The 22,332-nt window shown below is 47.9% G+C and overlaps 1 protein-coding gene across 1 annotated transcript in view; it reads right to left on the minus strand.

Moving 5' to 3' along the window:
- Positions 1 to 22,332, minus strand: part of LOC126273239 (O-acyltransferase like protein-like) — a 245,407-nt gene that overhangs the window by 40,361 nt on the left and 182,714 nt on the right. Inside the window, exons 8-10 of the mRNA XM_049976783.1 lie at positions 20,501 to 20,697; positions 8,976 to 9,404; positions 1,239 to 1,365 (exon numbers count right to left, since the gene is read on the minus strand). Coding sequence (XP_049832740.1) covers positions 1,239 to 1,365; positions 8,976 to 9,404; positions 20,501 to 20,697 — 753 coding nt within the window. The remainder of the gene's footprint in view (positions 1 to 1,238; positions 1,366 to 8,975; positions 9,405 to 20,500; positions 20,698 to 22,332) is intronic.

The following is a 22,332-nucleotide window of genomic DNA, read 5'->3' on the forward strand; positions in this document are numbered from 1 at the left end:
AGCATGTGTACCTTCGGTGTTCTACACAGCTCTCATCAACGCTGACTGTTGTTTGACCTATGTGTCACTTCTCACAGCTTCAGGAGGGGTCTGATACACACCCGCCTTACGTCCTTTACAGAGCTGAGAAAAGCTGCTGTATTCGTGGGAGGCCGGAAGATCACCTTCAGTGTTTCTCGAGAATACAGCCAAGGACAAAAACGAACTTAATCTGAACGAATTACTATCTTTTCCCCATCACATACCCGCATTCTGGGTTTTACATTGCATGCTCTACGAATTTGTTGCGGAGAAAATCCATTCGCTTTAAAAATGCTCTTGCGGTATTTGAGCTCTTCTTGCAAATTATCTTTATCGGATATACAGTGCGCCCCATGCACTAAGGTCTTACGGACACCTATGGTCTGTGAAGGCTGATGGCAGCTACTGGCATGTAGATATAGATTTGTATGTGTTTGTTTAAGGTATGTCCTAATGTGCTATAAACTTTACGGCGAGCGACAACATCCAAAAAGGGAAGGCAGCCCTCTTTTTCAGTGGAAGAAATTTTATTTGCGCGGCTGCATACCGGAAATTTAAAGGACTGCGTATTTCTTATATCTGTAACCGAGAAGTCAAATACCAATATCCATAGATGTAGCTTTAAAAACACTTCAGTAGTTCTTTAATAATTTTGTATATTCTAAAAAAAAGCTTTCACACACTCTTTCATCCGCATAGGATCAAATTTCCAAAAATGCTGAATCACGTGTTTCTTTATTTCTGACCGAGAAAGCAAATACCAATTTTCGTAGACCAAGCTTCAAAATTGCCTTAATGGCGACATTTTTCATATATATATATATATATATATATATATATATATATATATATATATATATATATACTTCATCTTCTATTTCAGGCCCTTATGGTTGGAATTTCGAAAAATCGTTTCTTAAATGACGTCCACAGTATAACACCCACACCCTCTTCAAATTTCAAGTTTCCATTCTTAGCAATCAACACTGCCTTTTACGTACGGAGATGCACCAGTTTTTGTAACCACTGACTACTTGTCCCTCCCCTCCCCCCCCCCCCTCCCTTGCTCCCCGTCTGCCCTGACCGGAATATAACTCACTTCCAGTAAAAATAGAAAAGTTACTCTCTAGGTTTTTATGTCGTCATCAGTAGTGCTAAAGACCCCATTACTCACTCGGGCATGTAACTGGTGCCGCGTGGAAGAGAAATGCACTTACCTTGGTGATTTTGGTGAAGTACCCCTTGTGCATGATGTAGGCGAGCCCGATGCCCACCAGGTATGGCGCCATTCTGTTGTGCGTGGGGAAGTAAACGTACCGCGCGTACCGCAGGGAAGCATCGTCGCTGCAACACACAATGGGCTCTTCATTAAAACAGGATGTGGCTTTCCATCCAACGTGCATTCCACATTACTTGCCTCCATTAAGTGAAGCAGTTGCACCTGGCGCGAGAAGCAACTGGGTGGCAAACAGAGTTGTTAAGAATATTCGTGGTATCTATTCGTAAAATAAACTAATAAGTGTGGTTCAGTTTTTCCCAGCGTGTATGTTATGAAGGAAAAATTGTCAGGCGAATTATTACGTTTGACAAGCAGAACGTTTCTACAACAGATCATGTTGTCATCAGGGACAAAGATAGATTGAAACTCTACCCCATTTTTTTAAAAATGAGTTTGCCACTTCTTAGAGAAGAGAGAGGCTATATTGTGTTCATCATAAGAATAAACCTGACGTAAACATTACACCACGTATTCTTCCGCGTTTGCTTGAAAACTCATTCAATTTTGTTTCACGTGGAGCGGAAGCCTAGCTGTGCCCAGTACAATCGAGTACTATCATAAGAATACGTTTTGTGATGTATTACACGTACATAGTCTACGCAATAATGCGGGACAACAGCTTTACCGGCGCATTTAACTTGGACAGCGCTGACCAGCCATCTGGTCCAACTAACCTGCAATTATGTGAACAGTAGACGTAAGAAGAGACGAGCAAACAAACAATGTAGCTTCGAATGTCATTTGATTTTTAAAGAGAATGAAATAATATTTGGTAAAACTCCAGCACTACCGGAAGCTTCATAGGTGACCAGACGGAAAGTATGAAATGCTCTCGTTCTCACCTTACGCAGTATTCTAATTGCAAACGAGAGTGCTGAAAATTCCTTATTTAAACACAGGGTAATTTTTCTGAGCGAGCTGTGTGTGATGCAAATGCAGGGATTTCACCGTATTGTTGAATACTGAAGCCACTGAAGGTATTAATTACAGTCAGTCGTCTTGTAATCTCTTAACTCCTTCCTTATGCGAATTCGAGAAACACATTTCAGTTCTGGAACTGTGATCTGCCACGTCGGTAACGAGTCGATCAACAACAGAATACACAAAGCCACCCAGGCGCTGCATTTGCTCCTCTTCTTTTACGACGTGCCGTACTATATCCCTCCAGTGTTCACCAGTGACATGTGAAAAAGCTGGAAGTTTGCCAGCTTAACAGTCTTGTTATTTCTCTGGCCAAATCCCTTAACTTAGCTCCAGACGAGTTGTGTTGGGTCCATATTGTAATGGTAGTGGCAAATGTAAAAAAGAAAAGCATTTCTACTGTGTGCTCTATGCTGTGAAAATGATTGTTCTTCATGTTCCTACGACACTTCCCAGTATGGTTCGTTTCAGACTATATCGGTGGTATAATTTGTATTTGAAATGAAACCAGACATTTCACGTGCAATATTTAATTAGAAAAAAGAAGACGTGTATTATTCATAAGACGTGATGATGAATTTTAGTTATGAGATGTAGGCATTTGAAGCTGAACGGAAAAAAAGGTTAAGCAAGGCGTAATTTGAATCAGTGATCCATAATCTACACCAGGTTATCAATCTACTTATCTACCGATTCTGCTATACATCCGATGTGTATTTGTGTCTCAACTGTATGAAATACAGTCCCTTGGAAAACTTCAAAGACTATTTTTTTCTGTAAATTTATGAAAAACATTAAGATCAAACTATTTCTTTGTACATTTTAACCGTGTTCCGCACAGAGGACAACGTGCAGTTAGCTTGGGACAACAATACAGAGACTGTGACTGTACACAGTTTTTGAAATAAAAAATACTTAACTAAGTCGTGACTAAGAAAAACGTTGATGGCTGTTAATACATTACAGTTTCATTTAAAGTAGCACAGTAACAAGATACCTAATAAAAAAGTAAGAGCTACTCGTGTGTGTGTGTGGGTGTGAATTCCTAAGGGACCAAACTGCGTAGGTCATCAGTCCCTAGACTTACACACTACTTCGAGGGAGGACTCGAGTCTTCGGCAGGAGGGGCCGTGCAGACCGTGACAAGATGCCCTAAACCGCGTGGCCACTCCGCGCGGCTTAGACCTATTTCCAAGAGCGTAGCAACACCAGTGTACGTGTTCTGAGGCTTCTGACCAATCATCGCATCCCTGTTTTTTTACATCAGGTTTATTCATATGATGAACAGACTGTAGTTGTTAGCTTGTCTCGATTGTTTTTGAGCCATTTTCTCAGTTGTTATACTGGTTTGTATGTTTATAATGCAGGGTGTTTCAAAAAGGACTTTACAACTTTTGAAAATTCATATAAATTAATTCATAGTACCTACATAGCTGATTTTAGTGTCAATTTGTAAGAAAATACAACAATTTTCCCTCGCCTAGTGCGACACTGCCGAATCGCACCGTAAGGAGCGCTAGCGGCAGTTGCGTTGAAGATGGCTGTTTTCACTGGAGCCGAGCGTGCTGGCTCTGTGTTTTGGCTTGAAGAATCGAGGTCGACGACAAAAGTTCAGCGTAATTTCCGTACCAAGTACGCTAAATAATCCACATCAAATATTGCTACATGTTCGTGATATCCCTAAACTGAATGGGTTTTTAATGCATTGAGGAAGAACAAGGTGTACCGCCCCTTTTCTTTCCACGAAAGAACCATCAACAGGTTAGTGTAATCCTACCTGGATGTGTTACAACAATTTTTGATACCACAGATCGATGAGGATGAACAAGAACGAAATGTTTACTTCAAGCAACATGGTGCACCACTCCACTACGTAGCTAATGTCCAGGATTTTCTCAGTGACCACTTTCCATGTCAATGGATTGGCCTATTTCAAGGCCCCCACTTTCCCTGGACCTGACACCGCTCTCTTTTTTTAAAAATCGTGATTCATCAAGGATATCGTGTTTGTACGTCCTGTGCCGGCTTGTCTACCTGAACTTAGAGCAAGGGTTTATTCCACCACTGCACAGACTACACCTGCAGTGTTATAGCTAGTTTGGAAAGAAACTGAAAAAATGGTTCAAATGGCTCTGAGCACTATGCGATTTAACTTCTGAGGTCATCAGTCACCTAGAACTTAGAACTAATTAAACCTAACTAACCTAAGAACATCACACACATCCATGACCGAGGCAGGATTCGAACCTGCGACCGTAGCGGTCGCTCGGCTCCAGACTGTAGCGCCTAGAACCGCATGGCCACTGCGGCCGGCAAAGAAACTGACTTCCGATGGGATGTGTGCAGGATAACCAACGGAAGCCACATATAACAACTTTAGTTTAAGGTAAAAAACTTGATGTGTTTCCCTACAAAAAACACTAAATCAAGCTCTATATCTTCTTTCAATAAATTTATATGGTATTTTAAAGTTGTAAAGTCATTTTTGAAACATCCTATACTTGTGGCAGGTGGTACCAAGAGTCTTACATCTCCAAATTGGGATTTTATTTTTGAGGGGATTATAGGGGACACGGACTGTCAGACCAGAGACGTTTGGGCTCCAACATGTATTTAACTTGAAAGAACAATGAGGTTATGCCTACTGCCGTGTGTTAGGGGTTATGAAAATGATGTGAATAAGTAGAGAGAATGAATAGGAAACGGACACAAATTAATATCTAAAATGGTGTTGGATGATTTGGGAAGTTGTCTGGAGGTGATTTTGTCTACGCTAAAGGAGAGAGAAGCTATTAGATGGTAGAAGGAAGGAGCGGTACTGGTAAAGAATAATATGGCTTTGGATTCGATGAAGGATGAAAGAAATCGTATGATTTTATGGGAAAGGAAACATGAGATGTGGAGGATTATGCTTAGGACTTTGATTTGAAAAAACGAAGGCCTCCCATCGGGTACTGTTCGCAGGGGGCAAGTCTGTCGATTTGACGCCACTTCAGCAACTTTCGCGTCAGTGAGATAATGATTATTAGGACAGCACAACAACCAGTCCCTGAACGGAGAAAATCTCCGACCCAGCTGGGAACCGAACACGGGTTCTTAGGATTAATATTCTGTCACGCTGACCATTTTTTTTTTTTACAGGAAGGCAGGGTAAACAAACATTCTTTATTCGTACAATTGTGCTGTCCTACGGATAAGAAAAGTATCGAGACAGCAAAAACAATTTAGAAACCAAAAAATCAACACAATGGCCGCCTTATTTTTTTTATTTATTTTTTTTTTTGTAACAGCAATAAAGTAAATGACAATCCTAGTCACGGGCGGACCCCCCAGCTATCAGGAGGATTGTGAAAAACACCTCCTAAAAAATTGGAAAAGTAAGTCCTGTATTTCGTATGACTCCGTATGAGCTGGTGTTGTTCTTGTAAATACATCCAATAATCCATCACGGACTTAATATCGTACGAAAACAAATATTTCGTCGCATGTCCAGCGATCCAATTGACCGCATATGTCTTTTGTTTGGGAAAAAAGGTCTTGTCCGGTAGAAAAAGTACATCCGATGTGATTTCTGTGTAGTTATTGCGCTGAAGGAAGGCCAGTATTCGACGCGTCAGCATCCAGACGTCCCTCGCTGCGCCACACACTAAACCATATTCTTCCGTTGCTAACAGTCCACAGTTGGTGCAAAGAGGAGAATCGACCATATGAATTGGTCACAAGTTTACAGTTTATAAGAATATACCACATCGATCTCGCTGCTGTTGACAGTAATGGAGTATGCACTGCACACCAAATGTGGTTCCACGTTCTCGACGGGTATTTGAATTCCATTATATTGCGAACATAACTGTAATCAACAAGAAATGAGGCAATGTGTGCAAGAGAAGGCGAAATATTGCCCATCGCAATAGGGGGTTCGTACGAAGGCGGAACAAGCACTTCTATCAGAGCTGACGTTATGGTATGCCTACTTTGTTGCCAATTTCGTATCATCGCTCGCATGTAAAGCGCCAGAGCTTTGTTTCTCACGTTTGTGAGGTTGAGGCCACCGTTCCGGAACTGTAGCGTTAACGTATCATATTTGATCTTAAATAACATCCCAGTACTAACATAGTAACCAAAGGCAACCATGAGACGATCTGCAATACCCTTCGGTATTGGTAGGATCTGCGCTAAATGGGGCAGTCGTGACGCTATGTGAACGTTGGTGTATGCCACACGTTGGATCATGTTAAAGGCTCTCAGTGAGTTGTTGCGTATCGTCAGACGAACATTCTGCAGAAGCCGCCGAGAACTCGCCGCCGCCGACCGCCGTAGTGAACGGGTAAATGTAATCCCCAGACATCTCAGCGATTCCACCGTCTGAAACGGTCCCGATACATCTTCCAGACCCCGTCCAATGTGCATAATTTTGGATTTCGTCATGTTAACGACACTGCCTGCCGCCGTCCCGTAAGAGTCTAGATGTTCAACAGCCTGACGCACTTCATGTCCTGATCTGACAAGGAGGATCATGTCGTCCGCATATGCGCGGCAAACGAAAGAGTTCTCATTAAGCACTATCCCAGTAAGTGAGCGCCTCATAACACACATCAGCGGCTCAAGCGCTACCGCAAACAGCATCATGGAGAGTGGGCATCCTTGTCGGACTGAGCTGTTAATGGGAATCGAGCCCGCTTCCCGGCCGTTTACAAACACCTTCGATGTAGCCCCTCGTATTAGCCTCATAACGATGGAGATGAAAACAGGTGGAATCGCCATTCGGCTCATGATTGACACCAAGAAGTCATGGTTTATCCTATCGAACCCACGATCGAAGTCCACAGATATCATCGCTGCTCGCATTTTACACGTTTCCGCAAGGGCGATAACATCACGGTATTCACTTAACGCCGAGGAGATGTTGCTTCGCACCCCTAGGCAAGCCTGATCAGGGGATATTGTCCTGGATATCGCCAGCTTGAGACGAGACGCTAGTAGTCTTGCAAAGATTTTATAATCGGTGTTTAGCATAGTGAGAGGCCGATATTGATTAACATTGCGACTCCCCGCCATCTTCGGGATGGGAAGTAGAAAGCCCGTCACAAAATCCGACGGTAGGCTCATGTCGGGACGCATCGCCTCATTGTACATCGACACCAACTGTGGCATCATCATGTCCACGAATTCTCGATAAAACTCTAGCGTAATCCCATCTGGCCCTGGTGATTTATGGGCCGCTCCTTTTTTGAGTGCCACCTTTATATCGTCTTCTGAGAGTGGCTCCATAAGCGCTGCCTTATCCGTCTCTGGCAGTGTCGTTTGCAGATGTTGCAGTATCTCTTCCCCCACGAGACGGTCCGTCGGTGTACCTGCATAGAGGTGGCGGAAATGCTCTAAAAATCCATTTGCAATGTCCTGTTGTATTGTCAGTTGACGGCCATCTAAACCGTGGAGCACTGTTACCAATGATCGGCGGTAACGTTTATGTTCCCGCGACACATGGTGCATCGAGGTACGTTCCCCAGTGATGGTGTCGAGACATCGTGCCCGTATTGGGATGCCACCCAGTCGTCGTCGCGTGATCGATAGGATTTGTGCCTTGACACGATGAACTTCCGCTTGATGTTCTGGAGACGGCACCTGGAAGGACAGCTCACGAAGCATGGTGTAACAATAATCAAGAGTGTCTCTTTGCCATCTCGTCTTATCCCGACCATACTGTATGAGCGCTCTTCTTATTGCCGGCTTAGTACACTCGAGCCACCATTGAAGCACGGAGGTATATGTTGGTAGACGGCGTTGACATGTGGCCCATACCTCCTCGACTCTCTGACGACATTCGGTGTCTGCCAAAAGTGACGAATTGAGCTTCCATGTCTCGCGGCTTCTCCACACACTTTGCCTAGGGAGTGATATGGTACAAATGTAAGCCAGATGATCAGTAAATGCCGCAGGCCATCGTTCCGCGTCGATCACCTTATCCTGTAGGCCAACCGAAACATATATTCGATCGAGTCTGCTCGCTGAGTGACTGGTATAAAAAGTATATCCCTCACGGTTCCTATGAATCATGTCCCAGGTGTCGCTTAACTCCAGATCCCGGCATAGCACATGCAATTCACGAGAGGTATTGTAATGTGGAGTCTGGTCTTTTTGGGCTAAAACACAATTGAAGTCACCACCTATAATGAAATGATCGAATCTGCTGGTAAATAAGGGCACAATCTCTTCCGAATAATATCTCGCACGCGCCCGTCTGTTGTCGGTGCCGGAAGGGGCATAAACATTGAGAATGCGAATTCCATTAACAGTTATCGCCAGTCCTCGTGCCGAAGGTAGATAAGCCAGGTCGCGAACCGGAATCCCGTCCCGGACCAATATTGCCGTTCCACTGTCGTTGTTCGAGTGCGGCAAGGTGTAGGAGATGTAGCCATGGACTTCCTGGAACTCAGGAATGTAGAGTTCCTGCACCATCAGTATATCCACATCCGACGCGTATATCATGTCCCTAAACAACTGCTGTTTAACGGGCGATCTAATGGTAGTTACATTCACTGTCCCTATTCTGTATGCCTGGGGTCGAGTAGCTGTCATCTCCACATGATGTTAAAATGACAAAGTTGCACCGTATCGACAGTCCCTTTGCACATCCGCAGAGGGTCGCCCGACGGACATGTCCCTGCGGTATTAGGTTTCTTGAGATGCAGACGGATGCGAGTCCCCACCAGTAGAATGGTCCGCATCGGTGATTTCATCGTCCTGCTCATACCAGCTGATATCATTGTGGTGCTCCAAATTTTCCTGTGCAGCATTGATGAGTGACAGCTGTTGTTCTTTCGCAGCTTTAGACTCCACCGCAGAAGGGGTAGAAGGCCACTGAGCGGATGCGTCGTCTGAGCGACATGACAGCTTTTCACTGTCCGAATTCATATGGTCTGCGACATCGGAAGCTTGTGGTTCCAAGTCAGACAGGTCCATAGTGTTAGTCTCCTCTGGGCTTCCAAGAAGAGAAGATAGCGTCTCCGAAGAGTTTAGTCGGCGCTTCTTGCGGCGCTTTGGCGAGCGTTGTTTGCGGGCCCTCACCTCAGCCTCTGGTGTCGGTGAATCTTGTATCTCTCGCCGCCGCCACGACGCCCTGGAGCCGTTCCACTTCAGCTTCCATGCCTGTTGTGACGCTGTCAACCTCTTTTTGCACCACCTGTAATGTCTGGGATTGGAGGTTGGTCGGAGCCATTCCTTCGTCAGTGGGGTCCGAATGCGCCTCAATCAACTGCGGCGTCGGTTCGATAGTGCGTTCCGACCTCGGCGTCACCTCTCCGCGAAGCGCCGCCACGTAAGTCATCGGCAGTGACGTTGGTGTAGTCGGATTCTAGAGGTCTCCGCTGGGGAGTTGCACGAGTCTCCTCTGCATACACGCAGATCGAAGATGTCCTTCACCACCACACCCGGAGCATGTCCCGGGCTGTCCATCATAGATGACAATAGCTCGACAGCCGCCGATGTTGATGTACGATGGCACATGTTTCGTAAGGGCAATTCGCACCTGTCGGACACCACTGAGCACAGGATACGTGTTAAAACTTGCCCAACGTTCGGCCGTATGACTGATAACTCTGCCATATGGCTGGAGCGATTCAGTGACCAATGATTCTGGTACCTCGAAAGGCAGCTCGAAGACTCGAATCGTACGCACGCCCAGGCCCGAATGAGCGACTAAAACTTCGCCAATATGACCATCGGAGTGTCGGAACTGGAATCCTCGTTTGGCGGCTTCAATGATCCTATCGCATGCTGCGTCGTCAATCATCTTTACGTAAAGAGTGCTGCTCACAATTGATAAATGAATTCCAATGATCTCCGTGTAATTAAGTTGCACTTCGTCCCTCAAGAAACGTTCGATTTCGAAAGCCTTCGGTCGTGCATACTCGTTACAGAACGTGAACTGTATCGTGGTTTTTCGGAAATTATGTGCCATGGCGTTCGATTCAAACAGTAACACACGCGAGCGACGACGGTGTAAACACCGCTTCTTCCGCGAACGTTCGCAGCCGGGGCGTAAACAAGTCCGAGCTGCTCCGCGGCTAAAGGCGGACTGCCACTCGGCTACCGGTGGCGGACGTGTACTTTCCTTATGTGTGGTTAGAAGATGATGTCCAAGATATTGCGCAGATTCAGGTCATGGCAGGTCAATACAATTTAAAAGTATTAATCTAGCAGGGATTCTACAACAGTGTGGGATTGTGGGCCCACCTTGATGCCAAACACTTTTATTTTTATGTATTTTATTTTGTTTTGCAAAGTAATTTCAGTGGCAATATCGCCATCATTAGTGAGTTTTTTTTCTTTATTAGAAACATTCGAAAGTAGCATCGTTAGAAACATCATAAAATATTGTTACATGTGTACTGTTTGGTTCCAAATATTGTACTCAAAGAACAGTTCCATAACATCTTATTTACTTTAAGTCAGTGCATGGTTTTTACCTTTGTTGCCGTTATTTCGGGCATATTACCCGTGTTTCTGTTGCCGTTTCTTGGCATACAACATGTCATCTACAACTGTATAAGCTGCTGTTGTTGTCAAACATGAATAAGTCACCTTCTACAAGTCATCGTTATTGTAATGGGTATTGCGGCGGTGTTGTGGATACAGTTTTGGAGTGCACTAGGTTGTTACGTAATTCGTCATGTTCGTTGGTCGATTTGCAGTTGCTTCTAAACACAGAAAAATATAGCTTGATTGTAATTCAAAACATTACGCCATCTTGCTGCTCGCGTGTGTCACGAGAATGTCTCGCATATTGCGAGGTTTTTAAAACTGTGGAGGGAATTCTGGCGACTTTTGTTCCTTATTTTTTGTCTCTGTCTGTAGTGGTGGGCTGATTATGTGTGTGCGTGTGTGTGTTTTGTTCCTTTTCTGTGTCCTGTGCGAGTTCTCTTAGAGCCGTGAAGAGTGTGTTGTTGCAGTGATGTGTTTTTACAACAAGGGCAGCGAATTGTACAGCGTCAAGATTTACGAGACCACCTCCAAATACGAGGGCTACACGTGGAACATCTCTTTCAACAGTCGCGACTGTACAGTAAATTGTAACGCGTAACTGAGCCATGCGTGGCTCCTGTTCGTGCCATATCTCATTTGACATCCCGTTTTTACTATACAACCACCTCCTTATCCTAATTTCAATTAGTGGCGTTACTGAGTTGCCCGTCTTGCCTGCCCATGAGCGACGTGTTATCTTTGCTGACTGCTATTACTTCCCGGCTGTCGTATGCTCGGAGTTAGTTCGGATCTGGCAGTGAGTTAGGAGCCGCTAGCAATGTAGCTCGGACCTGGCAGTGTTAGGACGCGGCTGCAGTGAGGTCCGGACAGCCATGACTCGCCCGACCGTCGCCTATACATATCACTTGAGTGCCGACCACGTTGGTTGGTCGTCGGTCGGCCGTCTTGTCGGACGATCGCTAATGGGTTGCCTGCGTGTGCTGACTCTTGATTCGTCCTTGTTATTGCACAGTCGCTGCCGTTAGTATTGCCTAGTCCTTCGTGCAAGTGTTCGTGAAACTGTGTGTAGCTTGTGACGTCGACTGCTCAGCTATTTTAGTGCTGTCTCCGTGCTGATTTGAGGAGCCGGTCGGTTGGCGTGGAGCAGTGAGGAATTCATAGCAGGGCGTAGTATGGCCGGTGCCCGCTGGTGATCTCTACGCGGTGTCGGAGAGTGTGGCTACGAGATCCGTGTCTCACCGACCCTGAACACGAAAGCTGAGTTTTGATTTAATCTGCTAGCAAGTCAAGACTGTTCACATTGTGTCGTTCGGAGTTCGTTGTCAGCTGTTGGTATATTCCCACGAGCAACAACGTGGTTTCAAGTTGGAAAATTCTAGCCACCCTCCGTTGGAGTTTCGCTGTATTTGGTTATTTGAATTGAAGTCCACCAGCGGAACCTTCTGCCTTGTGGCCGTTAACGTTCCGGTTACCTGCCCTGCGCGTTGACGTAAATGTCAGGCAGAGTAGTTTCCTCATCGTGTTGTTGCTGTCCAGCACAGTGTGTAGTTTGACAGCTCCATGTATGATGGTTGTGGGTGCCAATATCTTCTACGTTGTTCCGTTGAACTCCCTTTTGTGCCCTGGTCGGGTGAAGTGGAAGTTATCTTGTCGGTAGGTCCGCTGACTGTCGGTCGGTTGTGTTCTCGCGGGCTATTGATGGTTGGCCCCACTGCCTGTCTCACGTAAGCGAGCGTCAGTGTTTGAATTACAGGCCAACCCTCGAACATCTGGGCATGTGTACTGCCTTATTTTTTTAAATTCGTTCTTGTTGTTGGTACTGGTATGGCTTCTAGCCAGTTTTGTGTCTTATATTAGAATTGTTTTACTCTTAAGGCCTTCAGCCTAGTTTAGACCCCCCTGTGGGTTCGGGGGTAAGAATAGGCCCACGGTATTCCTGCCTGTCGTAAGAGGCGACTAAAAGGAGTCTCAAACGTTTCGGCCTTATGTGATGGTCCCCTACCGGGTTTGACCTCCATCTTCTAAATTCTTCCGAAGAGCGAGCTGATTGGGGAAGGGCGCCTTACAAGGTGCAATGGGTCCATCGCTCATTACCATCTCTAGCTTGGTTGGTCGTCGTCGCATAGCTGTCCCGCCCACTCACCATCTCTAGGGCGTGGCTTTGTTCTTGGGTGCGGTTTTTGCAGTCTGCTCTGCTGTGTCGCTTTATGCGCCAATGACGATCATGGGCTACATTTCACCTGAAATCCAGCACGGTAGCCAGTCCGTTGTGGTGGGGCCGCCATGTACCCTGTCGGTTGTAGCCCCCTGACAACACAGGGATCGCTCTACTGATGCCTGCGCCGTTAACTCCCCGCGTATGCCAAGGAGTAGATGCCTATCTCCTTGGGGCATCGGGACTCCCGGCAATGGCCATCCCGCCAGGTGGTCGTTGCTGAGGCTGGGTGGCGCCCGTGGGGAGGGCCCTTGGTCGGAGTAGGTGGCATCAGGGCGGATGACCCGCGATGAAGCGTGGTACATCATCTCTTGCTGGCGGCCAGCCGCCAGCAGTCTCTAAGCGTTCTCGGCCTCAATACAACGCTCAGGCATATGATCCACAATCGTTCCCCTCCCTGGCCACACCATGGGAGGAACGAAAGGCTACGGTTGGCAGCGAACCTTATTCACCTCGCTATTTAGTCTGTACACGAGTCGATGGGGAATCGTTTATGGCGACCAAGCCTCAGTTTTTTGTCGAGCACTTGGAGGACAAGTTTGGGGAGGTGGAGGGCTTGTCCAAAATGCGCTCTGGGGCAGTATTGATCAAAACGGCATCCTCTGCACAGTCACGGCGGTTACTCGCTTGTGACAAGTTGGGGGATGTTTCCGTCACGATCACACCCCATAAGAGTCTCAACATGGTCCAGGGCATTATATTCCATAGGGACCTACTCTTGCAGTCAGACGACGAGCTACGCGCCAATTTAGAACGGCGGGGTGTTCACTTCGTCCGGCGCGTCCATCGGGGTCCGAGGGATAATCAGGTAGCCACCGGTGCCTTCATCTTGGCCTTCGAGGGTGACGTCCTGCCCGAAAAGGTCAAGGTGATGGTCTACCGATGTGATGTGAAGCCCTATATCCCTCCCCCGATGAGGTGTTTCAAATGCTGGAAGTTCGGCCACATGTCATCTCGGTGTACTTCCAGCATGACATGCAGAGATTGTGGACGCCCTTCACATCCTAATACTGCATGTGCGCCGCCTCCCATCTGTGTGAACTGCGGCGAACACCATTCCCCTTGCTCGCCAGACTGCAAGGTTCTACTGAAAGAACGAAGGATCATGGAATATAAGGCCCTGGACCGCATGACCTATACTGAGGCTAAGCGGAAATACGAGAGGCTACATCCTGTGGCTCTGACCAGCTCCTATGCCACCGCTGCCAAAACAGTAGTTTTGTCATCTGCTGCACCGATTCCACTGAACACTCTGAGCCGGAATACTACACCTGCCCCCTTGATGGTGGGGGGCACTTCCCCATCTGTTGCTCCTGCACCACCTACCTCAGGAGCAACGACCCCCCAACCATCGGGGACACAAGTCCCCAACTCTAAGCCGGAGAAGCGTCCGACTTCTTCGGCGACTCTCTCTCGCAAGGGATCCCTCGGGTCCCTCCCTTCCCAGGTTTCCACCTCTGGGAAGGGTGACGTCAGCCAATGGCTGAAAAGCAGGCCAGCGGCTGGTCGCAAGGCTTCCCGCTCCTCCTCCGTCCCGGAGACTGACTCGGTGGAGCCCTCCCAGCCAGTAAAGCCCAAGGAGCAGAGAGAGAAGACGAAGAAGAAGAAGGCCTCTAAGGCCAAGGAACGCGCGGTGGCATCCACCCCACCGCTCCCTACAGGCTCTGCGTCTGAGGATGAGGTGAAGATCCTGGCGTCCGCTGAGGACGTGGATCTCGCCATACCCTCAGACGCCAAGGACGCCGATTGTACTGGTCCTCGATCGGTGACAGCAGGTGACCCAGTGACGTGATCCGCCTCCTCGGTCCCTTCACGCCTGTTTCGCCCATGGACAAAGTGATTCTCCAGTGGAACTGCAGCGGTTTTTTCCACCACCTTGCTGAGCTCCGCCAACTCGTCAGCAGTCACCCTTTCTTCTGCATTGCCCTCCAGGAAACGTGGTTTCCGGCAATGCGGACCCCTGCCCTATGTGGGTATCGGGGTTATTATAAGAACCGGGCAGCTTATGAGAGGGTGTCTGGTGGAGTCTGCGTCTACGTCCTTAACTCTATCTACAGCGAGTGTGTGCCTCTTCATACACCCTTAGAGGCTGTCGCTGTAAGGATGTGGACGCCTCAGCCTATTACTGTCTGCAGTTTGTACCTTCCGCCGGATGGTGATGTCTCTCTTCATGTGTTGGCTGCATTGATAGGACGACTGCCGCCTCCCTTTGTGTTGCTGGGCGACTTTAACGCCCATAACCCCTTGTGGGGTAGCGCCGCGATTACTGGCCGGGGCAGAGATGTCGAGACTCTTCTGTCACAGCTTGACCTATGCCTTTTAAACACGGGAGAGGCGACCCACTTTAGTGCGGTCCATGGCTCGTTTTCGGCCATTGACCTTTCTATTTGCAGCCCCGGACTTTCACCATCCATCCACTGGAGGGTCCATGACGACTTATGTGGTAGTGACCATTTCCCCATCTTTCTGTCACTGCCACAGCGTCACTCTTCTGAACGCCCCTCCAGATGGGCTCTGAATAAGGCTGATTGGGACTTATTTACATCTGTCGCAGTGATCGCACCTCCTTCCACTGATCCGATTGATGCGGTGGTTCAGTCGGTCACCACCAGCATCGTTTCTGCGGCGGCATCTGCGATTCCCTGTACATCCGGGTCACCTCGGCGGAGGACTGTGCCGTGGTGGTCGCCCGAGATCGCAGAGGCGATTCGAGATCGCCGGCGGGCTCTTCAGCGCCATAAGCGGCACCCGTCGTTGGAGACCCTCATTGCTTTTAAACAGTTCCGCGCCCGAGCCCGACGCCTTATTCGCCAACGGAAGCAGGAGTGCTGGGAACGTTATGTTTCCACCATTGGCGTCCGTACCTCTGCATCGCAGGTTTGGGCCAAGATTCGGCGACTCCAAGGCTATCGGCCACCTGTCTCTGTCCCTGGGCTTTCGCTGAATGGAGCAGTGTGCACCGACTCCGACACGATGGGGTGGGGAGTGCGACTAAGGGGGCTGGGGAAGGAAGGACAGGAGAGGAAAATAGCTGGAGGGAGTGCAGAGACTCAGGGTAGGGGGGGGGGCAAAGGAGGAAAAACCGCTGAGGGCAAGGGAGGGAATGGGAGAAAAGAAGGCTGGGCTGCAGTTGGTATGAAGGGTAGACATCACAGCAAAGTTCATCAACCAAGAGGCGGAGGTCCTGGAAATCGCCCTGATGAAGGATATAGAGGGTGTGGCAGTGTAGAGAGGGTGGGATACAATGATAGAGGTGTGGCAGCAGGCAGGAGATGAGGACACCAGGGGGTAGGGGCATAGAGTTGGACCGCAATACCCAGTAGCGTACAGTCCTTGTCAGTTTTCGTTACTATCTGAATGTGTGTTGTCTGTTCTTTTGAACATGTTCAAAAAAACAGACACCACGCATTCAAATAATTTTATAGGCCTAGCTGTGCAACGTATCCACCTTCTTCAGTGCGGATGCACAAATACGTCCGATCTCCTGCGATTAAAAACCACACCACTTGATAACACTGTAGAAGCGCACTGAACAGAACACTGTCGCACCACACTCGATAATGAATAAAATAACCGGGAGGATCTGCCAGAGGTGGTGATAAGAGAGAGAAGGAAATGGGGGGAAATGGACATGGACTGCAGATAGGTGACCTTCGGTGGGAATGTGGATCAGCTGTGAGGCGTTCTGAGATAGTCCACGCAGTTGTGGTAATGCTGTGTCCTGGATGGCACACCTGCCTAGTTAGCAGGAGATTCCGGGTTCGAATCCCGGTCTTACACATTTTTACTTGTCACTGCTGGTTCCATGTAATGTCCCGATGCAGCTGACAGCAGTGATCCCCTCTCTTTCCTTTCCTTTCCTTTCTTCCTCTCTCTCCCTTCAATTCACATACAACTTTCGTTACCAATTACGAGGGCTATTCGAAAAGTAAGGCCCAATAGGTCACGAAATGGACAGTGAAAATCCGCTGACGTTTTGCACAGATGTGTTGGGTAGTGTCTCTATTGTGCCTATCGATCACGCCATGCCGCTTTTTTCGGTTCTGAGCAAAACGCGAGCGCGTAAAGATGCCTAGGAAATAGTGTCCCGCGGCAAGTATGTGTGATCGCTGAGAGGTTTCACCTGATTTCATACCACCCCTCAATACATAACTGTCACACATGTTCTTCTTCATGACAATTTTCGACCGCAAACTGCAGGTGCATTTCGGACGCCCCTGATGAGTTTTCTATGGAAAGTGTTTGAGCAACCACCATACATCACCAACTTGGCTCCCTCTGATGTTCATCTGCGTCCACACGAATCGCTGGCACGGACAACGAACTGCAGACCAGCGCAGGGAGGTTGCGGAAAGCACAGGTGGCTGTTTTCTGTGACGTGGGTACTGGAAAGTTGGTACAACGCTACGACAAACGTGTAAGTCGGAGCGGCGATTGTATAGAGAAGTAGCTGGTAGGGGCAGAAAACTGCTGCAAATAAAACAGGTTTCATTTTCACTGCAGTTTCCATTTCGTGACTAATCGGAGCTTGCTTACCAAATAGTCCTCGTATGATACAGCCTGTATAACATTAGTTCCCAATATGGGGGTTATTACCTCCTTCAATTTCCTGAAGGGTAAAAAGAAAAGGTTCACTTGTATTGCAACTACATTATTTTTAATAGACAGTTACTATTATGATTATTTAATAAGACTGTAATGTTGATTACATAAGTTACCAATACTTTTTTCCTTCTAATCCTAGAATTAACGTGTGACACAATGTGGCGGGGATTACAAATTGTTTAACAAATCTATGAACATCATCTTCTCGACATAATACACCCCCCTACGCACATACTTTGTACCATGCACCTATAGCACAAAAATTGAGGCATATACACTGAAGCGCCAAAGAAACTGGTATAGGCATGCGTATTCAAATACAGAGATATGTAAACAGGCAAAATACGGCGCTGCGGCAAGCAACGCCTGTATAAGACAACAAGTGTCTGGCACAGTTCTTAGATCGGTTACTACTGCTATAACGGCAGGTTACCAAGATTTAAGTGAGTTTGAACGTGGTGTTACAGTCGGAGCACGAGCGATGGGACACAGCATCTCCAAGGTAGCGATGAAGTGGGGACTTTCCCGTACGACGATTTCACGGGTGTACCATCATTAGGAATCCGGTAAAATATCAAATCTCCAACATCGCTGCGTCCGTAAAAAGATCCTGCAAGAAAGAGACCAACGACGACTGAAGAGAATCGTTCAAGGCGACAGTAATGTTCATGTTTAAGCTCAGAAGAGCTACTCTGTGGCAATTCTGGACATGTGGGGTGTCGCATTGTCTTCCTGGAATTACCCAAGTCCGTTTGAATGCACAATGGACATGAGGGCATGCAGGCGATTAGACAGAATGATTATGTACGTGTCACCTGTCAGATTCGTACCTAGACGTACCAGGGGTCCCATATCACTTCAACTGCACACGGTCCACACAATTACAGAGCCTCCACCAGCATGAGCAGTTGGCATGCAGGGTCCACAGATTCATGAGGTTGTCTTCATATCCATCCACGTCCATCCGGTCTATACAATTTGGAACGAGACTCGACTGACCAGGCAGCATGTTTCCAGTCACCAACAGTCCACGGCCGGTGTTGTCGGACCCAAACGAGGCGTAAATCTTTGTGTCCTGCACTCATCAAGGGCACACTAGTGAGCCTTAGGCTCCGAAAGCTCATATCGATGATATTTCGTTGAATGGTTTGTATGACGACACTTGTTCATGGCCCAGCACTGATATCTGCAGCAATTTGCGGAAGGGCTGCACTTCTGTCACGAACGTTTCTCTTCAGTCATCGTTGGTCCCGTTCTTGCAGGATTTCTTTCCAGCCGTAGCGATATTGGAATTTGTTGTTTTACCGCATTCCTGATTTTCACGGTACACGCGTGAAATGGTCGTGCGGGAAAAGCCCTGTTATCGTTACCTCGGAGATGCTGTGTCCCATCGCTCGTGCGCCGGCTATAACACCACGTTCAAACTCACTTAAATCTTGATAACGTGCCATTGCAGCAGTAGTAACCGATCTAACAACTGCGCCAGAGACTTGTTGTCTTATACAGGTTGGTGATAGATGGCGCTGTAATAGTCACAAACGCATAAGTAAGTGGTATCACGTAACATTCCGATATTGTGAACGGTATTTGCTTCGTGATACATTACCTGTGTTAAAATTGACCGTTTATCAATTGTGAAAAAGGTCGATAGCGTGTTGATGTATGGCTATTGTGATTAGAATGCCCAACGGACGTGTGCTATGTATGCTGCTCGGTATCCTGGAGGACATTATCCAAGTGTCCGGACCGTTCGTCGAATAGTTACGTTATTTAAGGAAACAGGAAGTGATCAGCCACATGTGAAACGTCAACCACGACCTGCAACAAATGAGGATACCCCAGTAGGTGCTTTAGCTGCAGCTGCGGCTAATCCGCACATCAGTAGCAGACAAATTGAGCGGAAATCGGGATTCTCAAAAATCTCGGTGTTGAGAATGCTACATCAACATCGGTTGCACCCGTACCATATTTCTATGCACCAGGAATTGCATGGCGACGACTTTGAACGTCGTGTACAGTTCTGCCACTGGGCACAAGAGTAATCGTGGTAGGATGACAGATTTTTTGCACGCGCTCTATTTAGCGATGGAGCGTCATTCACCAACAGCGGAAACGTAAACCAGCATAATATGCAATATTGGGCAACAGAAAATCCACGATGGCTGCAACAAGTGGAACATCAGCGACCTTGGCGGGTTAATGTATGGTGCCGCATTATGGGAGGAAGGATAATTGGCCCCCAATTTATAGATGGCAATGTAAATGGTGCAATGTATGCTGATTTCCTACGTAATGTTCCACCGATGTTACTGCAAGATGTTTCAGTGCATGACAGAATGGCGATGTACTTCCAACTACTCGATGTTGGGAGGAATGTCGTTACACGTATTGAGCTTGACGGACATCATTATGAGCATTTATTGTATTAATGTGTTATTTACAGGTAATCACGCTGTAACAGCATGCGTTCTCAGAAACGATAAGTTCACAAAGGTACATGTTTACAATGGAACAACCGAAATAAAATGTTCTGTATTTTAATTTTAAAAACCTACCTGTTACCAACTGTTCGTCTAAAATTGTGAGCCATATGTTTGTATTACAGCGCCATCTATCACAAAGCGAGAAAATTGGTCCAACTAAAAGACTCATATTTCTTTACATAGTACACGAATATGTAATAAAAAATGGGGGTTCCTATTTTTAAAAAAAACGTGGTTGATATCCGTTTGACCTATGGCAGCACCATCTAGCGGGTCAACCATAGCGCCATCTGGTTTCCCCCTTCAAGCTAGACGAGTTTCGCTCTCTGTAGTTTTTTCGTTTGACGTTTATTTCGTGAGATATTTGGCCCAGTCACGATCAATGGACCACCGTGTATAGCTGCTGCCGACCGCAGCTCCGTATCCTGCCTGTTACATACCTGTGTGTTTGGACACGCGTGCCTACAGCAGTTTCTTGCCACTGGCACAAACCTGGTGGCGAGCCCGATGAGCGCGGGGCAGTCGCACAGCAGCAGCGTGGTGGCGGCCGGCAGCGCCACGGCGAGGACGAGGGAGGCGGCGAGCAGCGCCGGGCCCGCCCTGCGCCACCGGCGGAGGGGCCACACGAGCAGCGGCGCCGCCGCGAACAGCTGCATGTCCGCCGACAGGTACCACGACTGCGCCACGCACTGCACACCACAACGGACTACTATTGCAGTCGCGAACGACGGCGGTTCTGCGTGCTGTAGCCTTCGCCACCAGTCATCGCGGCGCCTGCAGTATCGGCAACCAAACTGACAGCTTGCAGCCGCGGGTTGCCCGACCTCACAGGCGCACACCGAGGCACTACACAACCGACAGGCAACATTGATGAACGGCCACAGCAACAACCACAACAACGGCACCACCGCAAAGACACCAGCGGCCACCAGGGGCCACTACCGCACCACATAGAAATAAGGAAGAGGTCGCTGCAGATCCCGGAACTATTTTCACACATCAACCACGTGATGGAAAATAGTTCCTAGATACTCATCCGCCGAAGCGCTATAAAGGCCGGCGCTCGGCCGCACATCGGCATTTCCGCCCCTCCCCAGTTCTATAAAGCCTTCCAAATCCTCGAACGCCATGCGCTCCGCCTCTCCTTCCGCATTCGCCTTCCGTCCCTAACGCGCATCCTCTACGACCACGTCCCCTTCCCCCACCTTCTCCTTCTCCTTTTCCTTGAAAACATCCTCACTCTATATATTCTCCGCCGCCTTGATCCTCCTCACGCCCTGGTGTCTATCTTCCTCTCCACCTCCAGCCAGTTGCCGCGCCTTTACCATTGTGTCTCACCCTCTCCCGGCTTCACACCCCCCCCCCCCCCCCCGCCTCCTTTCCCAATGCAACTTCCACCATCTATCACTCCTGGATGATGACCTTCGCCCTGACATCTGCCCTTTCTACCAACTTCCTGCCTCCTCCTCAGGCTTCCCTCTCCTCCCCCTCCCTCCTGCTGAGCGGCTTCCCCCTCCTACTTCCCCTCCCTCTCTTGTGCCCCTTTTCAGTGTCTCTGCACTCCCTCCTGCCCTGTCTTCCCTCTTCATCTCCCGCCCCACGTGTCTCCTGCCCCTTTGTGTACCCACTGATGCCCCACCATCCTGTCGCTTCCCCTGCTGCCCCATGCTCTCCCCTCCTTTTCCATCTTCTCTGCATTTTCACTCGGCAGGTCCCGCCTGGCAGTTAGATTCTTGGTTGTGTATGCTCCAAGTGAGTTTTAAATGTGTTGTTCCAGAGTGTTTTTACTACTGTGGCCGACTTTTAACGTGTGCATGTCCATTCAGTGTCTTCTCTGAGTTTTGAAGACTCGCCAACTGTGTTTTTTAACTTTCTGGTGACTTTTAACTGTCCTCCATGAACGTCTCCATGTTAGTCTATTTTTTACCTCCATTTTCTCCCTTTATTCTGTTTTAAGTTCCCCTTTCTCGCCTTATATATGTAAAATTTTATTCTTATTTTAAGTTGTCATGTCACTCGGCTGAAAACGGCGGATTGTGCCTCTGACAGCCCTCCTCCCCATATGCGACAGGGGAATGAAATCACAATAAAGAAAAGGAAAACCGCACATCGGCAGTTCATTGACCGCCAGCAGACTTGGATAGCTGCCGCACTACCAGCCCAGCTTGGATCTTCTCGCTGATTAGGCTTGGAATGTCAGAGAAGTCTCTGGCGGAGACTAGTACGAAATTATTTCAGTTGTTTTCTATCTTGTATGTAGTTGTGATCCGAAGACAGATCACTGTTTTGTGTTGGCGTTATAGTTCGAGAATTTGTTTTGGTTA

The sequence above is a fragment of the Schistocerca gregaria genome, chromosome 5 (genome assembly GCF_023897955.1).
Source record: "Schistocerca gregaria isolate iqSchGreg1 chromosome 5, iqSchGreg1.2, whole genome shotgun sequence".
NCBI classification, from domain to species: Eukaryota; Metazoa; Arthropoda; class Insecta; order Orthoptera; family Acrididae; genus Schistocerca; species Schistocerca gregaria.